A 20,496-nucleotide genomic window follows, 5' to 3' on the forward strand; every position below is an offset into this window, starting at 1 on the left:
GCAGGGGGTTGGAACTGGTCCTTTCCAACCCAAACCATTGTATGATGCTGTGATCCCAGGTGTGCTGTGGGAGCTGTTTACCAGCCTGTCTGGGCAGCTCTCCAGGGGCCTGCTGGAGGGCTGAGGTGATGGCTTTATGCTGCCTTCCAGGTGGGAGGAGAAAGAGGAGGCTGTGATTAAAACAATGCCTCTCTAAATGCTGGTAGGTGCCAGGCTCCTTGGGAAGGGCCTGAAGCGTTAGGCAGAATTGCAAACTTTGTTTCTACCCCAGCTCATCTCTGTGGCTTGCTAAATTTATTGCTGGGTCCAGCTGTGCCTCTCTGGGGGTGGCAGAGATGAATAGGGCTGTATTAGTCCTGCTCCAGCTGCTAAAACAAGATTTGTCCCTGATGCATTTGTCCTCAACAGGGCAAGAAGCAAACTTCTCTCCCAAAATAGCTTACATGTTCCTGCAGTTTTCTCTTTATAACTCTTGAGTTTGTCCTATAGGAACAGAGAGGTTAAAACACGAAGCCTGTTTCTTGTTGCTTCAAGCATGAGGTATCACTGCTTTGGACACAAGAAAGGACAGATAAAAACTGATCAGTAGCTGCGTAATAAGATCCTGTGTTCATTCCGTGATTGTATTGGTATGTGCAGAGCTAAAAGCTTCCCGGTAACGTTGGAGGCTGCTTAGGGAGGTGGGAAGACACAAAGAGGATGTTTGGGTGTTTCTGTGCCAGTTTCCAGTTAATGGGTTGGTCTCATTCTGCAGAGGCTGGGGAGGGCACTGACCCTGCTGCCCTTCTGGGGCCAGCAGGAGAAAGGGGGTTCAGAAGCTGGAAGCTTGGGGTGTAGCACTTGGTTTCTCTGCTGGGAGAGATGAAGAGCCCCCCACCTCCCTGCTTCTGGCAGGCACCAAGGAGGGAAGTGAGGAGCCTGGGCGCAGGTATCGTGGTACCCTCTGCTGCCCTGACTGTTCTGGTTTCTCCTTGCAGACCTCCATGCTGGCCACCGAGTCGTTGAGCAGCTGCTCCCCTGGCTCTTTCCCAGCCTCATCCTTCCCCAGTGAAAACCAGTGAGTGTTGCTCTTTGTATCGTTCTGCTCTTGCACACCCTGTGATTGAACTGTTTCTTTGCTGCTTTCCTTTTTTACTCTATTTCACTAACTGATGGGGAAATAATTGCATCACCCACTGATCTTGTGGCATTTCATAAACTGCTACATCTTGGAAAAAGCAGCAAATGGCCTTTTTAACAACAACTGAAGATAAACCCTTTGTTTTCTGGTGAACTTGAAGGCTGCTCTAAGGGAGGGACGGCCTTGGCTTAGCCTGAGTTTGGGACACTGATGGAGGTCTTAAAAACACCCTGTTAGCTCAGTCCAGCTGAGCAGATCCATCTCGAGCTGTATAGAGACGGTGCAGACAAGAAGATGTTACTGGTACCAGGGGACAGGCTTAGGGCTGAAGTGAAGCTGAGATCTTTTGCTGTGTAGGTGAGTGGAAGCTGACCAAATCCTACATCAAAAACACACACACAACCCCAACCACACAATGCAGCAGTCGTAAGAGCCGTGGCTTCTTCCTCTGGTTGTAACCGATGTTCTTCACTGATAAACTCATCCCACAAAGTGTGAGGTGGTGACTATGGCCGTGTGAGAAGTTGGGCTTGACTTCTGCCTAGCATACAGTGTAGTGCTGCAGAGTGCAGTTGTGATGGGTTTCGTAACCTGTGCCTCCCTGCAGTGGCCCTATCTGATGGGAAGAACACCAGCCAGGTGTGTTCTAGATTCAATGCAAAAGCTTTTCTAGATTTTGTGCCCAAAATAGCATTTTTGGGAGATCTTTGTCTAACAATAAACACTGTTCTTGCTTCCCCCCCTTTATAATGAACCTCCATCATGGCTCAGAAGGCAGGATGTGACAGGAGATGTTTGGGACAACATGAAGCATCGTTGTGCCACTATTGAGTGACTTGGGTTGGAACTCTCTTGGGACTAGGAGGTGTTGGTTGTTGGGAAGAAGGTTTGAGGGCTGATCCATGGCTGCTTTGCTCTCTCTGTGAATACAGGGAGTGGCACAGATATACAGGATGTGTTTTTATTTAGGTCAGAGGTGGGAGGGAGTTAAAATAAAAGAAACAGAACTTGATATCTTGAGCTAATAACTGGCTTCCAGGTGCTTGAGGCTTTAGTTTACCTTCCTTCCTAAAGGGATTTTAGCATCTCTGTGGAAAAGCAGAGACCCATCGTTGTGAGTGTCCATGCTCCTGCTGGCCTCTCCATTCAGAGGGATGGGATGTGGTTTGTCTCTGGTATCTCCTCTGTCTGCAGCACGAGCTGGCAAGGATGGGGCGGATGGAACAGGGCAGCTCCTGACATGAGGTAGCCCAGAAGCGGTCCCATAGGTGCTGAGTGCAGCTCTGGCCTCACCAGTTACTCCCCAGAGTGAGAACTGGAGAGGAGTTCTGAGCTAAGTTCAGCATCTCTGCTCTGAGCTGCCTCTGATTGGAAGAGGTTGTGCTTTTTGAGCGTGATTCCTGTAAATTACACTTGGTGAATCCTCGGGAGAGCTCTAACCCGGTTTCTGGTTTGCTGTATTGAACCACAGGACTGGATTGTGTTTGTCTATTGTGTTGGGGTTTTGCTTTGACCATTTGTTCTGGTTTTGCCCCTCACTTTCCTCCTCCTTAGTGCTGCTGGAAATGCGATAGCCTTGATCCTGCACCGACATGCCCGTGCTCCACACAGACGTCAGCTTGTTGACTTTGCTAGAGTTCCATTTGGAAATGGGGCTTATTGTAGCAATTGTTTGCTGGAGAATGATTTAGGCAGGGCTGCACCTCTGGCTTCCTGTTGTTCATATCCTGGTCATGGTAAAAATCACCTCTCAGGTGACGTTTTCCATCTCTCCCATTCACAGAACAACAAAAGTCTGGCCTTTTGTATTTCAGAATTGCCCCTGACACTTCTTTAGGGGGGTTTAGAGTTAGGGCATTACAGGTAGGAATCCTGACAGCGACAGAAACGGTGGAAAATGGGATGTTAACGGGAGCTGCCATTACAGTGCAATGTGGAAACCAGGAAGGATCAGATGGCATTGGGGTTAGTGCACGTTTCTCTTAAATCCTTGCAGAGAAATCTCATTTGGAAGTGGCTGTGTTTGGACAGGGTTTATTCTCATAGCAACAGCCTTGTCCCAGAGCAGGTTTTTCCTGTTTCTATCCAGTAGTTCATTTCCATGCTAGTGAATTTCGTTAAAAGGCACCAAAGCTCGCCTCTGCTTCACATTTAACCTGGAAAGTGTCAAGTGTATTAAACCTTGCTGAGGGAACAGATGAGGTTTGGGTGCCCTGCAGGGGAGGCAGTTATCCCTGAAGAGCTGCGCTTCCTCACAGCATTCCTTGCTTCAGGGTCAGTCCACTTGTGCTGGTGGAGCTGGTGTCGTGCATCCGCCAAAAGGTGATTCTCAAAGCCTCAGTTTCCAAACACACAACCCCCTTTTCTTGCCCTTTTTGTGCCCTTTTCCACTTCTCCGCATGGGTATGGAGTGCTGCTTGACAAGGAGAGTAGGCTTTGAGAACTTGGTCTTCCAGTGGGGGAGAAGACTGGTGCTGAGACAGCCTCTGAACCCCCCAGCTCCTCTCTGATCTGGCCTGAGATGTGGTGTTTGTGGCTCTGAAGGGAGACAAGCAGAGCTACAACAGAGCATAAAGCATGGCCAAAATGCCCACAGGGGGTCTCCAGTGCAGTTGCAACGTGGCCCCAGATCACCGGGTGTGGGGATGAGCAGCAGGTCTGAAGCCCATGGGGCAGCACCCTGCCATCTCCCCAGGATGGAGACCCAGCTCCTGGAGGGATGTGTGTTGCATTGCTCACCTCCAAGAGCCTGTCCACAGTGTGTTCCTCCAGGTCCTGCTGTTGGAAGTTGTGAGTTTCAGGAAAACTGAAGGGAATGACCGCTTTCTGTACAAAGTAAGGACACCCTAGTGTGAGCTTTGCAGTTTAATTCAACCTCTTTAAGTTCTTACTCGAAGAAAGGTAAAGCACAACACCAAAGGCACTAAAGGGACTTCGACCAATGTGTCCTTTCCTAGGAGGAGGCTCTCAGAGCAGTGCACTGAGCTGTTACTGGCTCGCTCTTCAGGCTGCAAAGCAAAGACACATCCCAACTTCACCGCTTCCAGACCCAAGATGAAGGGAAGCAAAAGAGCAGAGCAGAGCTGGGCATTCCGCAGGCAGGGAGGCTGGGGCTGGCTTGGGCTCCTTCCCGTTACCTCAACTGGCTCTTGGCCAGACCACGAGGGTGCTGCTGAAATTGGAGGCAGCGTTTGCTCTTCCGGTAAAAACAGTTTTCCCCTTCCCTGGCTAATTCCTCAGCGCTGGGTGAGCTCCATCCTCCTGCAGGAGACACGCTGGGACCACAGCGTTTGCCACAAACCTTCCCCTGGAGGGGAATGCATTGATTTCAGCACGGGTTTTCATTTGGCTGAATAGATGAGGAGGAGCCGTGGGTCAGGTAAATCCAGCCCTGCCAGACTGCAGCGGGTGAGACTGTGGCAGCGCTGAAAAGGAGGGCTGAGGAAGGAGGAAGGAGAAAGGCAAAGGGAGGAAGGAGCTGTTCTGTGTTGAGGGCATTATCTGGAACGGTGAAAAAAGCAGGAAGAATGTGTTCTGTGGAGCGAGAAACCAGTGTTTGCACATAAACCCATGTTAAGTGTGGTGTGTCTGTGAGCTGCCAGCCACACACAGCGCTTCCTCTGCTCCATGGCAGCATGTCCATGTCCAGCTCTGCTCCAGGCAGCGTTTCCTCTTCAGTCCTGGTTCTTGCTTCCCTCGGTGCCGGGGCAGCTCCGTGCTCTGGCGTTCCCGAGTGGGAAGCGTGTCGGTGGCTCCAGCCTGCAGATGTGTTGGGTGGCGATTGCCCAAGCGCCACGAGGGCACGGCCCTGACGGGAAAGATTACAAAGCACATTCCATGCTCCGGCAGGAAGGGAAGGAGCTGGTGACTGTGAGAGCAAACGCAGACAACGGGCCCAGGGGCCAGAGGCTGCTGCTGGCACCATGTCTGCTCTTCGGAAGCTCTGCCCCTCTCTGCTGGGAAGCAGCCGGTGCTGGAGCATGTGCCCGGCCCATCGGGGAGCACTGGGGAGACCTTTGCTTTACTCATTGCTCAGCTCGCAGAGATCTGGCTTTGTACAGGGGTGCAGTCATTTCCATGGTGCTCTCTGGGGCTGTGTGTGTCCATAACCCCTGCACTTCTATCTCTGAGAGCAGCAAACCTCCATTGGGGCATGTGGGGGGGGGGTTCCTCTCCAAGGCTCTTTTGCTTTTATGGCCCAAACTGGTGTTGGGGTGTGATGTCTCTGTGGCACTCGATGCTTCTCCTCATGTAGTGGCTTCAATTCTGCTTTGTTGCCAGATATCGTTTAGTCCTGCAGACCATTTTACCTGTTCAGTTACTACGGGTCATGCCTTAGCTGCAGTTTCACCAGTGATGATGGAGTCTGAAGCAACCTGAGAGATACTCAGGACTGCCAGGAAATAACTGCTTTTCCCATTTCCTTCCAGGCAATATTTTAATTCCCATCACGATTTTTATATGAATTCCATCAGCAGACCCCAATTCTTGGATACAAACTATGCACCTGTGGACCCCACGGACTTCTTACCAAAAAATGGTGACTTTCCTCAGGTAAGTGCAGAGCTCATGGCTCTGGGGGAGGACGGTGCTTTATAGTGATGGGTTTGGGTTTCAGTATTGCCACATCGAGGGGAAAGGAGAGGACAAGGGGTGATGATTTTAAACAGAAACAAGCAAAGATCAGGTTGGATGTAAGGAAGAAATTCTTTACTGTGAGGGTGATGAGGCTCTTCTCTGCCTGGAGAAGTGGTGAATGCTCCATCCCTGGCAGTGTTCAAGGCCAGGTTGGACTGAGTCTTTGGGGACGTGGTCTAGTGTGAGGTGTCCCTGCCTATGGCAGGGGGTTGGAAGTGGATGATCTTAAGATTCTTTCCAACCCAAACCCATCTGGGATTCCATGATCTTAAGTCCAGCACCTGACAGGAGTTGTGTGCAGCTGGGACAGATGCTCTGACAACAGCAATTCAGAAGCTGTCTGTTGGCACACTCAGTCCCACTGTCCATGTCACCAACAAAGCTGTTCAATGGGATTGGTCCCAACACTGATCCCTGAGGAACACCACTCCTTCCTAGTCTCCAACTGGACATGGAGCCATAGACCACAACTCTTTGCATGCAGCCATCCAGCCAGTTCTGTATCCATTGAGTGGTCCCTCCATCAAATTGCTGTCTCCAGTTTAGAGAGTGGCCGAGTGGTCCATGAGCTCCCTTCCTCTGCTGCGTCATGGGACTTGATCTCAGTCAGCTTGGAAGGGCAGATTCTGGGAGATTCTTTGTGGAAAGGAGATTCGTTGTGTGAGCTGGGTGACAAAAGAGCAGGAGGGCTCTGAGGAAAACCAGGCAGAAGTGACGTCCAGTAGTTTCCAGAAGAAATCATTCTTGTGCCGCTCTCCTGGAGCTCTTCCATCCCTTGCTTCAGCATTGTTTTCCACTATTCTGATTTCTTGCTGTCCCAGATGCCAGACTGTTAAATATTAACAGTCTGCCTGGAAAGCTGAAACATGCCACATGGAAGCTGTGGGCACATTTGGGTGGTGACATCTTTCTAGGTGACAGTGTAGGAAAGTACCTGTCTTTTTACCCTTGCCTAGCACGGTGGGAGGAGTGGCAGGGCCTGGCAGGTTTTGTGCTGTTACAAGCATAGCAAACAGAGGAATGACACCAAAGAGAGAACATGAGGTGCTTGCTGCATGGTTTGGGAAGAGAATCTTAAACCTGTGATCACTGGGCAGACGAGTACACTGGGTGCTTATGTGAGAGCTTGTGCTGCCTTTGTACAGCAGCACAGACTATTCCCTTTGCAAGATCCTAAAATCCCAGCTGGGATAGTTGGCCAGTGCAGGGATCTTGCAGCCCTGTGTGGATCAGCATAGCCTGCCCATGCTGGGTTCTGCCTGCTGCTGGGGGGGTCAGAGGAAGGTGCTGGAGGTGTCACCTCTGATCTAGAGTGATGCTTCGTGGTCCTGTGTGCGATCTGAGAGCATCCCCAGAGCCTCCCTGCAGCAGGGCTCCAGCCTGGCCTCCAGGCAGTTTGTGCCCTTCAAGAGCTTCTTAAGGATCACCAAAGAAGAGCAAATCTGAAGAGCAAATAACGGAGGATTCTGAGCTATTTGTGTAGCAGACACTTTGCTGCTGGCAATCAGAGGATTGCTGATGCACACCGGGGTTTGGAGGGTGGGAAAGGTGCTGTGTTTCCTCCAGCACTGGTGTTGCTCCTCCATCTTCAATCTGTTTCATCTCTGGGGCTCTCAGCTGGACCCTCAGCTCACTGTAAAGCCTTTGCTGGCCTCAGGATGCCATGAGTGGGAATTACTTTCCAGTTGAATCATTCCCTGTGGCTGTTCAGGTCTGAAGGGTGATTGTATCACAGCAGCATCGCTGCACCTTGGACAAGGTGTTTCATTTGCATGCTTAGAGCAGCCTGATGTGAACTTAAGAACTTGTTTCCTCCACAGTACTTCTGGTTCTGGGTTGCTCTGGGGTGATTCAGCTGTGCTGGGCTATTGGCATTCTTTATATAAACAAGTGGCTTAAACTGAGGTTTAGAAAACAGCTACATGAGGCCATGTTGGGGTCTGAGAGTGTTTCTGGGGAACTGTTGGCTTCAGGCAAAGTCTCCCCCCCATCTGTTGCCATCTCCTTATGGAAGAAATCTCCCGACTGCACACGTGTCTGTAGCAATCAGCCCCGAGGAGAAGTACATTTAGGTTTCCATTGCCTTTTGCTGCTCGTTCCTCCACTCTCAGTACTGCTGAGCTGGAACCAGTGCGGTGAACCTGCTGCAAAGGGCGTTTTGTCCTATCAGCATCAGTGCTGTCCTGTGTCACTGGTGGTGAGAGCTTCATTGCCCCAGCCAGACACTGAACACTTTGGCCTCTGTTGTGTGTCTGTCCCCAAGGCCTTATCGTGACAGCAGAGCAGCCTGTTCTGGGAAAGCATCCCTGTCCCATCAGTGCTCTTGGCCACCACAGGTTTTTCTTCCCACTTCACTGCTCTGCCCTGTTAATAATCACTTAAAGCCTGTTTCCTTTGAGCCTTTCCTTCCCTAGACCCAGCCTGCCCATTTCTGATCAGCTGTGTTTGCTTTTGCCTGACTTAGCTTGCTCCCTGTGCTCCAGAACTGGGCTCTTCTGGATGCCTGAAGCCTCCTCTTGCCCAGCTCCCACTGGAACATAACCCTGACCTCTCTGAGGTGGGCTCCTGCTGAGTGTGGAAGGTGCAGACTCACCTGTGAGGGCTTGGCACAAGCTCCCCCCTTGCCTGCCCAGGGAAGCAGCTCCATGTATGAACACTTGGGGTACCCTTCTTGAAACCCGAGCGGTGCTTGGGCTGCAGGAAGGTCAATCCCGACTGATTTTGCCTGTGGGAGAAGGAGGAATTGGCTGCTCGTGGGTAAAGTCATTTGCAGTCATGCTATAAAGATGCAATTACAGCCTTGTTTGATCTGCTTGTGGGGGGCTCTTGACCACTCCTGTTAATCATAAACCAGCCCTTTTCTCCCTCCCAGCCCCCTGCTATCCCCTGTTCATGTTTCCTGTTAAAGGGGGAGGAGGAAATTAACCTACTCTTTAAAAAGTATTCCTTTTTCAAAGTGCTTCAGTGCCCAGAGCTGGGGTGATTTAAGACAAATCAATGCAGCAGTTATTAAATTCTATGAAAGACTTGGTTCTGTCTGAAATGAAGAGTTTCCTGGAATAAGAAACATCCTGGAACTTCCTATTGCTGTCCTGGAGTTACGTCCACAGGGAATAGAGGAATTAAGATCAGTTTGGAGGCAGTTAACTGGTGCCTTTGAAGCATTTTCTGTTGAAGTTCCTTTACATGCTCTTTGGTTTTGTGCTCCAGGGCTGGGGTTTGGGCTGATTGAATTACACTTGACTTGGGGGAGATGCGCAATGCTCACATGAGGCCTTGGGTTGTTAAAAGGAAGCCCTGGCTGCAGCCACTGTGCTCACATTTGTGTTGGTGTTGACACCCATGGGCTTGTGTGTGACCCTGGAGTGCCCATGACCCCAGGGATGGGGTACAACGGCCTGGAGGGCTCCATCCTCTCCCCATTGCAGACTTCAAACAGTGATGCCCACTTCCAGACAGGAGAGAAGGGAAGGGCAGGGATGGGGAATGGCTTCTGGAGCTCTTGGCAAGAATCATCCCCTGCCTTCTCCCTTCATCAAGCTGACAAAAGCAGGAAAGTGCTGCTCTGAAACCCAGAGTGCTCTGAAAAATGCTGGTAATAGGATTTAACAGCAGGCCATGGGGAGATGCTTTAAAACAGCTGCTTTAATTCAAAGCAGACTCTGCCTGAGTCAGTCGGGTTGGGTGACTTTCCCCATCACCAGTTCTGCTGGTGGTCACGGCGTGTCCTGCTTCGTAACGTGCCTGAACCACCAGTGATCCTCCCACAGCAGCACCATGGGACCTGCTGCATCCCATGGGAATGCTGCCTCCAGGCGTGCTTCTTTCCCTGCCTCCTGGAGTTGTCACTCCACGAGCTGCAGCATCTCCCTGCCGTGTGCTGCAGTCAGGGTCACTGCAAGGGTTTCCTCAGCCTCAGCGTGTGAGAGCCCCTCGGGGAGCAGAGCCAAGCCTTGCACCCCACTGGGTGTCATGGAGCAGCAGGAGGAGGGCCCAGCCTGTCCATGATGTGCTCTCCCATCATTCATCCCTCTGGGATAAAGCCAGCCCTGTCAGGACAAGCTGCAGTGTTCACAGAGTCAGTGCCTGTCCTTTTCTTTGGCTGCTTTTGGAGTGACTTTCCCAAGGCATAGCACTGGGATCTGGTTCTGCCTGGCAGCTCAGCACACGCTGTCAGTGCGCTCAGGAAGGGTCCTGGAAGGAGGTGGCAGAGGATGCTGTGGAGCTTCCCCAGCAGTTAACCACCTCCTTGTACCTCCCTGGGTTTGACAGTCAAAGCGAATGCTGGCCTAATTCTGCATCCCTGTCTATGAGCACTTGTGGTCGTGGAGGGATTGTGGGGAGCAGGAAAGCTGGGACAGGGTGTTCGAATTCCAGATGGTGGTGTCTCAGTGGGTTATCTTCTGTGGTCTTGCAGAATCAGTGTAGCGGCCCCGTTATCTGTAAAGACATCCTACGTCTTGCTTCCTCCTGGCAGTCCTGTCCTGCTGCCTACCTTTTGCCCCCTTTGTGCACCAGCAGAAGAGGAAATAACCCACCTGCTTCTTTAAGGGTTGTGTAAATAGCCCTTGGTTAGTCCTAGGGAAGAGGTGGTGGTTTGATCCAGGGCTCACAGCAAAGCCAGCAAGCCACTAACTAAGGTGCTTCAGGAATGTATTTGGTCTCTTGAGATTCACATGTATCATTGCAGCACTCATCCCAAGCTCCAGGGCACTACCAGCTAATGCAATGCAATCAAATGCAGATCAAGGCAGCACTAAAACCCCAGTCAGTGCCTTCCCCCCACCCCAAACCAGCTGCCCCCAGACACCAAATGCTTCGTTTCCACTGTGCTTTCTACAGCAGCACTGGTGTAGCGGCCGCTCACAGCATTCCTGGTAGGAAGCATCTCTCTCCTGCAGGCCTGGTAAGGGCTCTGCCGTTGCTCCAATGCTTTGATTTATGGGAAGTGCCTTGGAACGTGGGATTTTCCAGCGCTTCTCGGCACGAGGCCCCGGGAGCACTTGCATCAGCAGTGGCAGCTCAGGGCTGAGCTGCCTTTCCCTTGAAGCCGGGCCATGGTTGTATGGAAGGACTTGGAGCAGGAGCAGATTGGTCCACAGCCAGAGCTCCTCTCCATGTCCCCCAGCATCTGCTGAGCTGGATCCCCCTCCCTGCCCTGCTCTGGTCGCACAGGGAGCGTTGCCAAAGCTGTGCTTCCAGACATGGAGCAGTGCAGGGTCCAGCTCTGGTCCCACCGAGCCCCTGGGAGCTGGTGGGGATGAAACCCCATCCAGAGCCCAGCACTGGTGCTGGAGAGACACAAACAGGAACCTCACGCTCCCAATGCAAGCAGGAGCTCTTGTGTGGCTCTGCAGCACAGTGGGTGCTCTGGCAAACTCACTTCTCCATCAGCCCAGGCTGTGGATGGTGACCAGATGATGACCAGATCCCTCTGAGATGTTCTTGTTTGTGCCTTTTTCTTCTCCCCGAGCAGAAATGTTGTTTTTTTTCTGTTACCAAACCCATTAAAAGGGAAAACCTTGGGAAAAAGAGACATTCCTGGATACTGAGACATAACAATGGTCTAGAAAAGAAGGAAGAAAACAGCTGCTCCTTTTCCTAATTACCCTCTTTGGGGTGGGGTAGATACTGGAGACAAAAGCAGCACATGTGGTGGGGGGGGTATAGAACCCACCTTGGGAACACTTCATGCTCTTGGTTCCTCACCCCAGGCTCGGGGGCACGGGAATGGGGTCAGGGTGTTCCATGGGGAGCCGGATTCCTGCCTGGCTCGCGCCGCCGTGGAGCTGAGCTTTGTTTACAGTGTCTCTGTGGTTGCATTACACCACATACAGTAATTCTCCTCGCATTGCCAGTAATTTCCCTGACTTACCAAGCAGGCATCATTTCCTGAAAGTCAGCCCTGGGCTTAGAGGAAGTACGAGCACTCTCCTTCGTGACTAACCACTGCATGCAAATCTGCCGGGCGCAGGGGCCGCTCCATGGCTCTCCTCTGCTCCTCCGTTTGCGCTCCTTGCTCCGCCATGGGACCTCTCACACAGCCTTGAGGAGCTCCTTCCCTGGCTGCTGCCGCGGTCATGAGTGAGGAGCTTGCTCCCTTCTCTGCTGCACAGTCTCACCTTGCTGCTCCCTGCACGTCCTGCGCTGCTGCCAGCACGCTGAATGCTGCTTTAAAATGTCCCAGATGCAGTTCTGGCTGAAGTTCCCATCTCTCTACAAGGTAACACCTGAGTTTTCTCTTCCTTCTCCTCCTTGGTGTTCCTCGTGGGGTTTGTTCTGCAGGGAAGCGGCTCCGGCTGCTCCCTGGCATTATCGCGGTGGCAGCAGAGGTCTGGGGGTGACAAAGCAGCCACCATGAGATCCGGGCTGTGCTCCAGGCTGCCTTCCTCAGAGCCTCTCCTGTCGGGTGGAACTTGGTGAGACTCGGAGGAGAAGGAGCTGTGGGGAGAGGTGCCCACGGGGGTTATGGGGCTCTGGGGAGTTTCAGTCCAGATGCTGGGTTCAGGGCAGTGATGGAGCCTCCAGGCTGCCCGTTATTACCCTGTGGTTAGAAAGACTTTGGGGTTTGGCACCTAAGAGGTTTTCTTTAGGGATCAGCTGCTCCCAGCTGGAAGTTCTTGATTCCGTCTCGCCTGAAACATCATTTGTTGAAGCTGGGACTGCTGGGACACCAAATGTCTCTTGTCTGGCAGTGCAGTTTGTTCATGGATATATCAGTGCAGTTTTCATGGATGTATTAGTGCAGCTTGTTCATGGATGTATCAGTGCAGCTTGTTCATAGATGTATATCTGTGTGTACCTGCGTGTATATGTGAGTGTGTGTTTATAGTTTTATATACACGTTATATAGTTTTATATATGAATGTGTGTATGGTTTTATATATAAAACCATCTATACACACACAGGTATATAAACTATATATGCATTTATATAGTTTTATAGATATATGTGTGTATATCTATAGTTTTAAGCCCCTATCAGCTGTGTGCAGTCAGTGGAGCAGTCAGCAGCCGCCGTGCAGGAGGAGTTGGTTCCTCCATGTCCGGATTGGGAGCAAATAAACCATTTGGATTGATGGCTCCATGGCCAGGAATACTTCCAGGCCGCACACCCCTTCTGTATTTAGACCTCACCTGTTCTTTCATTATTTTTAACAAAGACTTTGTTTTGACTGCAGGCTCTGAGCTGTTGCCAGTGCCTGGGAGAACCCCATGGGCTCTGCCTCGGTTTACCCTGGTTTTCCTCTGTTCTTTACTAGAGAGTTAACTCTTGGGTTTGAAAGCTTTCCTGGTTTGGGATAGTGATAGAAATCCTGTGTGCTGTGGTGGCATTGACTGCTGGGACCCCCCCCACCAGAGCACCATGTGCAGCTCCAGAGCCCACAGCACGGATGTGGAGCACATATGGAGCTGCTGCGAGGGCTGGAGCAGCTCTGCTCTGGAGCCAGGCTGAGAGAGCTGGGATGGGGCAGCCTGGACAAGAGAAGGGGAAACCTGAGAGCAGCTCCCAGGAAACCCAACCAAAATCTGAAACACCCCCCCCATCAGTCAACCTCATTCCAATGAGTTATGTCACTCAGATGCAGGGTGGTGTTTGAAATCAAGATCCTGCCCCGTGGGATAACCTCCATCTGCTGCAGAAATTCAGCATCCACTGAAACAGAAAATCTGTGCTGTTGCTGTGAACCCCTCTGATTCCAGTGAGAGACTAAAAGTTCTCCTTATTCAGCCTTAACCATGGACAGAGGAACTGGCTTCGGCTCCTGCAGCTGGGATGGGTGGCTGCTCACCGAGCAGCTTCTGCAGGTCTGGCTCTGCAGCATCTCTGCTCAGCTCATTGCCCCTTGCCTGCTGCACCTCCAACCTCTTCACCCCTTGTGGTTCCTGGGACCATCTCTCCTATACCTAACGCTGCCGTTTTCTCTTTCAGCTGCTTCTGTGTTGGGCTCAGCACCTTTGGGCTGGGGTACCAGCAGTAACCACAGTATCAATGGGTCTTGCACAGCCTTCATCCCACTGAGAAGGGGCATCCTCTCACTCACTGTTCTTTTGTGATGGTTTAGGGAATGATCCTTTCCCTTGAGGGGACAGGAAGTTGCTCCCATTTGCTCCCTATAAAGCAGAGGAGTAATGAGTGAAGGTGTGGTTTATGGCACAGGTTGTAGTTACCAGCATGGCCTCAGGTTAAACAGGTACACCACGTTCAGTGGACAGGCTGGGCTGACCCACTGGGGTTGTGCCTTCAGCTCTTCATGGGTGGATCTAACACGTTACTGGTTTGAGTGCTCCTGAAGTAACAGAATTACATACAACAAATGGGATGCTGAAAGTTTGTGTCTTGGGGGCTGATTTCCTCTTCCCATTGCAGGCCGGTGCCCTGAGCAGGGGGAGCAGTGGTGGGGCTGGAGGCTGGGTGCTTGCTGGCTGCCTGGGGCTGTGTTTCAGTGCTCTCGTGGCTATTCCAGCCATACACTTGCCTGTCTTTGGGACCTTAACATGCAGTATATGAAGATGGATAAACCCAGTGCATCGCGACGAGGCCGGGTGGGATCCGAGACCTCAAGATGCTGCTGCCGTATCCCTGAGGGTGAAGCCCTTGAGTCAGATGCCCTCAGTTAAATGCTGGAATGGATCCGTGTAACAAAGCTTTTCATCATGAAAAGACCAGTAAAATCCCAGCCTGAGCCCTGCTGGGTTTGCCCTGCAGCTCCAGCCTTTGCTTTAGCTCTTTCTTGTCTGCAGCGTGCTACCTCCCAGGCCTGCCTGTCCTTGAGAGAGGAAGAACACGCTTCTCCTCTCAGCATGCAGATTATCACAAATGCCTTTCATCTGCTAGATTGAAAGTCAAGGATGATGATGTCTCCTCTCACTTGTTATGAATAGAAACTCGTTCTTACAGCTCTGCTCTCTCTCCTGCCACTGAGCACTGTGTGACCTGGTGACAGTCCAGAGGCTGCTGAGCCCCTGCAGTGCTTGTTCTTGGGATCATGAACCCAGAAGAAGAAGCAGAAGGCTGGGAGGGTTGGGAGGGGAACAGCTCAAGGCTGTGGGGGGCAGCCAGGCAGGTTGCTGCAGGGTACCCAAGGCACTTGCTTTGGCCAAAAAGGGCCATCATTCCCCAAGTGTTTTCCTGCTGTGACGAGTGTGAAGCAGAGCCCTGTTTCCAGAGCTCACTTCATTCGGAGATAAGGCTGGGTGTCTGCTGCAGGCTCTGAAAAGCTTTGGTTTCTGGGAAACCCCAAAATAGCCACAGAAATAGCAAGAGTGAAGCGCTGCCGGGTGTCACACACCAGCGGATGCCCGGTGCTGGCAGGAGGGTGTCCCTGCAGCACAGCCACACCAGCAGCCCTTTCTCGTCCCCTTTGGGGCCCCCTGGTTGGTATTAGGAGAACCCAAATGACACACAGTGCCCATGCTTCCCATTGCTACTCACCTTCCCTTCAGTGCCTCGGTGCTCCTGCACCTATGGCTCCGGAGCAGAGAGTGTCTTGGGTGCCAGATGAGGCTGATGTGGGATGAAGGCGAAGGGATCGTGTCCTGATGGTTTGAAACACCCCAACCTGGGTAGCACCTGGGGGGGCTGACCCAGCTCTTGGCTTGAAGCCCTTAGGAACAGTAGGGGCAGGCTTGAGGTGTTGATTTTGAGGTCCTTTCCAACCCGAGCTGCGCTATGAGCTGGGGTCAGGCTCTGAAAGACCTTTGGCTGCCTTTCTGCCTTGCAGTCGGAAATTGGCCCTTAACTGGAAATGAGCAGATTCCTCCCCGTATCAGGCCCTGTGCTATTGTCACACTGCCTTGGTCATCTGCTCCAGCTGGAGCCGGCTGCTGGCAAACCTGAGCCCTGTGAAGAGGCAAGCACTGCCTGTGGGTCTGTCTGTCCATCTGTCCCTCTGGGCCGGAGGCTCATCTGTAGCAGGAGCTCGGTGTTTGGGAACAGCAGACCAAGGTTTTGTGCTTTGGGAAAGGTTTGGAAGCGGTGTTGGATGTGGAAGGAGGTGGTGTGAGGGAGCTAGCGAGGGCGCAGTGACCTGGGCCAGGGCAAGAAGTGCTTCTTGGCTGTTGATTCTTCCCACTTACAGTTGGAAAACCCAGACAAGGAATAGATGGGAGGGAGGGGATCAAAGGCTCCTTCTGAGCCAGCCTCTGGGTGACTCAAAGCAACCGCTGGGTTGGCACCGCATAAACCACTCGTAAACCATCCCAGCACAGGCACCAGGGCAGAGCCTGCTCCTCCTCACTGGAGCACGTTCTCTTTGTGCCCAGGCTGGGGCATGTGCCCTTGGGAAGAGCACTGGAGGATGTGATTTGTCTGGCTGCGAACCCAGGTGGCTCCTGCTCCTGCTGCCTCCTTCGGGCCAGGAGGAGACTCAGTTTGTCCATAGTCTTCAGGTACTGCTGGGTTATAAACTGCCATTCAAGAGCTGGGTCATTCCCAGGTGTAGCTGCTGCTCTGTTGGCTTCTGGGCATGAATGAAGTACTTGGGTCCTTTGGGTGTTAGGCTGAGGACTTTGCACTTCTTTAATCCACTGCTGGCTTGAGATGACTGACAACACTCCTCCTTCCACTCCTCACTGTGCAGAGCTGTGCACAGTGTGAGTCACTTGAGTCCATGCACCACCAGTTCTCTCCAGTCACTGCTCTCCCTCCTTTTCCCATCAACTGAGGTTTTAAAGCAGCTGCTGAGAGCATCTCCTCATTTACAAGGTAATTTCTAGGCTTTGTGGAGCATGAAGGAAAGGAGCTGCTCATTTAATAGCAAGAAATGGAACCTTCCAGGGCGAGTAGGTGTGAGAAAGGAGCTCTGTGGTCTTCTCATCCTGCCTCCTCTCATTGTGGCCCTCTCTCCATTACAGGATTCTTCATACCTCAATGAGCTCTCCAACAACAACTCCCTCTTCTCGTCCCCTGCGGATTCCCTCTCCGACATTGCGGATCCGAAGGACTTCTTGTCTGCCGATAGTCTGAACCATGTGCCAACACTATGGGATGTAAACACGCCGCAGCAGAACCCTATAGAGGTATGGGCAGCTCCTCTTCCATCCTCCCCGTCAGACACCAAATACCTCCAGCTTCATCCCATGATGTCTGCACCTAGTTTCCTACTTAGTGTCACCAGCTTTGCTCCGGGAGGGAAGGGATGATGACACATAGTTCAGTGTCCTATAAGCAGGGGAGGATGCAGACATCCTCAAAGGGGTATATGCACTCTTCTGGAGTGTGGTGCAGGCACTGGCTCTGTGTTCTGGCAGCTCTGTCAGGTGAGTGCATCATGAGGAGGATGGATCCTAAACCATTCAGCAGGTCCAGAGCAGCCTGGAGCAGTGCTGAAGAGCTGGGCTTCAGGAAGAACCCCACCACACACTGTCCCCACCACTTGTTTGTTTTCCATGGCAAACAGTTTAGTAACAATGACTAAAACCCAAACTCTGTCTCAACCTGAGACTCCCCATTGGTGTTTCCTTTGTGAGTCTAAGTCCCTGCAACCTTTTACATCTCTGAGTGTTCCTGGGCTGTGATCTCCCGCAGCCCCACAGCAACGTGGGGTTCTCTTCTGCCATCTGGTTTCCCTCATCTGTTGGGATGGATTACTCACCATTGCACAACCTGCTCTCAGTCACCACGGCTTGCTGCTGGAGCTGGTGGCACACGCAGCTGCTGAGCCTCTGGGTCTCAGCTCACAGGGAGTGCCCAGCAGTGCAGTCACTTTCCTTTCCTAGGTCATCCTCTTTTGAAGATGGTGGGGGAAAACCATTCCACATGGATACCCCAGCAGGCAAATCTGGCATGGCCGTGCTTCAGTCACTGCTGTGCTTGGAGGCTCTGTTGTGTTTTGAGGCTGCATTTTGCAGTTAGCAGTGTGCCATGCAGCAAGCTGGCTGTTTGTCACAGCTGGGAAAGCAGAGGCTTGGCAGCAGGTCTGCTTCAACATGCTGCTGCTGTGTGGCTCAGTGACAGGTTGGGCTCTGGAGTGCGGCGTGGAGATGAGGGTCCTAGCCTGGACGTGGCAAATGGAAGCTCCTGCCTGCTGTAGACTTCCTGGGAGGCCATTCATGCATGGGACACCTGAGCTCCTGCTGAAAGCCCTGAGATTCTATCACCTTCATAGACCTTTGCAGTGTCTGTAGTTGGAGACAGAGAATTCCACTGCTCCTCTTCCCATGGATAACCAGGCTGGAGATCAAGGGCTGTGCTGCTGTGCCGGCAGCAGGGGATGCACAGGCAATCCGCACAGGCTGGTAACCTTGGACCAGCTTGAACTTGAAGGCTGAGGCAGCAGGAAGAGAGCTGGGCTGTTTGAACCAGAGCAGTGGCTGAAGACATCACAGGCTTGTAAACTGGATGCAGAAAGCTGAAAAGCAGATCGTCCCCCAGCACAGAGAAGGTGTGCTGTTGTCTCCTGTTGTTATTGGGGTTTTACACTGTAGCTTGTATCATAAGCAGGAGCTTGGAGCTTTGTATCTGCAGAGCATGCAGCAAAAAGCCTTACAGGGAAAAGCTGTTCTAAACCCAGCATAAAGGGTGTGAGTGAGGAACAGACATGTCACCTAAGTGTGAGGCTGCTGGGCCTCTGCCTGTTGTTCTCCACATCCTCCCTTGCCCCTTGTCCTGCAGGTTCAGATAAGGCCAATTAACTCTTTGGAATTCCATTTACAAAGGACTTCCTGTTGCAAAGCATCTCCAGCTCTTTGTCTTATCCGTGGGTTGTGAATGCAGAGGTGGCTGGGCCAGGGTGTTGGTTGCTCTCTTGGTGATGGTTTTTGTTCTCCTGACTCCTGATGAGGTGTCAGTTCAGCCCATCCCAGTCAGGAGGTGTCAGTGTCAGTTTTGCAACTCCCAGGCCACCAGGTAAGTGCAGTGTGAGGTTGACTCAATGGGTTTAATGCCTGAATTTCAAACATGCTTTTACTGTTGCTGATCTGTGCAAAAGCTTAAGGCAGTGCCAAAGGGAAGGTTCCTTGCTGTAAAAGCATGGAGACTTTGCTGATATCCTGCCCCAGTATACAAGCCATTTAGATAACCTTTCCCCACATTGTTGCACCACCACAATTCTCCATCAGAGAGCAGGGATTTTGGTTTTGGAATAGCTGGAGCAGTTACTAAGTACAGCCTTGTACCTTGTCCTCTTGAAAACAATGAACTGCCTTCTGTTGGGTGGCAATGTGAAGATACGGTGTGGAACGACTCTCTTCTGTATTTGAGCCTTCCCCCTCTTTCTCTCAGCTGTCCCTGGCACTGGGGAAGTGGCTTTGCAGGAAAGGGGACAGCACAACGGGAGCAAAGCATTGCAGGGAGAGCACAGTGCAGAGCATTCCCAGTGTCCTGAGAAACCCCCATCCCCAGTGCTGAACCTTCAGGTGGGGTGTTTGTGCCTGAGGAGGAAATGGCTGGAGGCAGAGCTGCCTTCCTGTGCCCGTGGGGAGAGCCATTATCCGTAAGGAAAGGAGATGGATGTAACTGTTGGATGGAGGAAGAGCTACGACACCATTCAATGTTTGCAGGAGTCAGACCACTCCATAATGCTTCATTTGTAATGCAGTTGTGGAATACCTTAGGAAATAGTTCATGGAATCCATTGTGCTTTTCCACAGCCGTCTCACCAGTTTACACTGGTTTTAAGATGGGGAAAGCAAAGCCCTGGCCCTGCAGGAGCTGGAGTGTTGGGAGCTGCTGGTTCTAACTCATTCCCAGTGCTTGGAAAACGCAAGCAGCCTTTTCCTAGCCCAGCACATAGGGAATTTCTGCAAGGGGAGCTGGCTCCTCAGCCCCCTGAGGTGGCTCCGTTTCTCATGGGAGTCAGGGCAAGAGGGGGCAAATGCAAAGAGGAAGAAAACGAAGTGAGGCCAAGTCTTGAGGTGTGCAACTGCCAGCGGCTCTGCTCCGTCTCCTGCTTGTGTCCCGCGTTCTCCTGCCTGCTGTGAGTGCCTCTTCTCATAGTGGGGTCAGATGTGAGGCACAGAGGAAGGGGAAAACCGATGCGGGAGGTGAGTGACAGCAGAGAAGGGAGGGAATTGTGCCAGTTCAGTTCTATCCCCTGCCACAGCTCCCATCCCACCTGAACTGGCCTCCCAGTGAATCTGGGCCTGGGCCTTTCTCTTGCCCAAGAAGAAACTCTTTGCCCGAGCTGGGATTTGGAGGTGATGTTTCACCTGCTCTCCAGATTTGTTGGCACTGAAAATAGCTCTTCCGTCCAGCTTCCTTCTGGTAATTCTGAGTCAGGCTTCCAGGAACGGAGGGTGTGTTTCTGCTTTCTGCCTGCTTGGGTTTTTTTTCTTCTTTAAAAATAGGAAATAATCGGAGTGTTTGTGCTGAAGAACTTCCCATCTTTCCCTTCTGCTGCTGGAGCACGGGTCTTGATGTCTGGCACTCCTCACGGCCTCTACACTTGGCCTAGTGTTGCTTCTGGAGCTGCTCCTTGCTCTGGATGCTGGGAGCTGCTGGCTTGACCCTGTTTGCTGCCGGGAAATTCCAGTGTGATTTTGTCTGTGTGGGAGCAGACAAAGGATCTCCTTGGCTGTGCCTTTCCAGCTGGGAGTGTTCCTGGAGCTGCTGCCTGGCATTTCAGGGTGACCCGTCTTCCTTCTGGGTCCTTACAGCTCTGCAGAGGGACCCTTGTGCTGCTGGTGGTGCAGCTCCCATCGCTCATGGGCATGCACAGAATGCTCACACTCCTCATGCTTGCCTTGGTCAGGGACTCCCTGTGTGCACGTTGACAAAAGCAACTACAGCATTCCCA

The 20,496-nt window shown here is 52.1% G+C and overlaps 1 protein-coding gene across 3 annotated transcripts in view; it reads left to right on the top strand.

Moving 5' to 3' along the window:
* SBNO2 (strawberry notch homolog 2) overlaps positions 1–20,496 on the top strand; it is a 46,720-nt gene that overhangs the window by 8,487 nt on the left and 17,737 nt on the right. For 2 of the 3 annotated variants that reach the window (XM_031054871.2, XM_005141080.3), the window contains exons 3-5: positions 978–1,057; positions 5,551–5,674; positions 16,616–16,780. In XM_031054871.2, coding sequence (XP_030910731.2) covers positions 978–1,057; positions 5,551–5,674; positions 16,616–16,780 — 369 coding nt within the window. Of the gene's footprint in view, positions 1–977; positions 1,058–5,550; positions 5,675–11,735; positions 11,982–16,615; positions 16,781–20,496 lie in introns of those variants that run through there. The other variant, XM_031054872.2, reaches the window with a different exon arrangement.

Source organism: Melopsittacus undulatus, chromosome 19 (assembly GCF_012275295.1).
Source record: "Melopsittacus undulatus isolate bMelUnd1 chromosome 19, bMelUnd1.mat.Z, whole genome shotgun sequence".
NCBI lineage: Eukaryota > Metazoa > Chordata > Aves > Psittaciformes > Psittaculidae > Melopsittacus > Melopsittacus undulatus.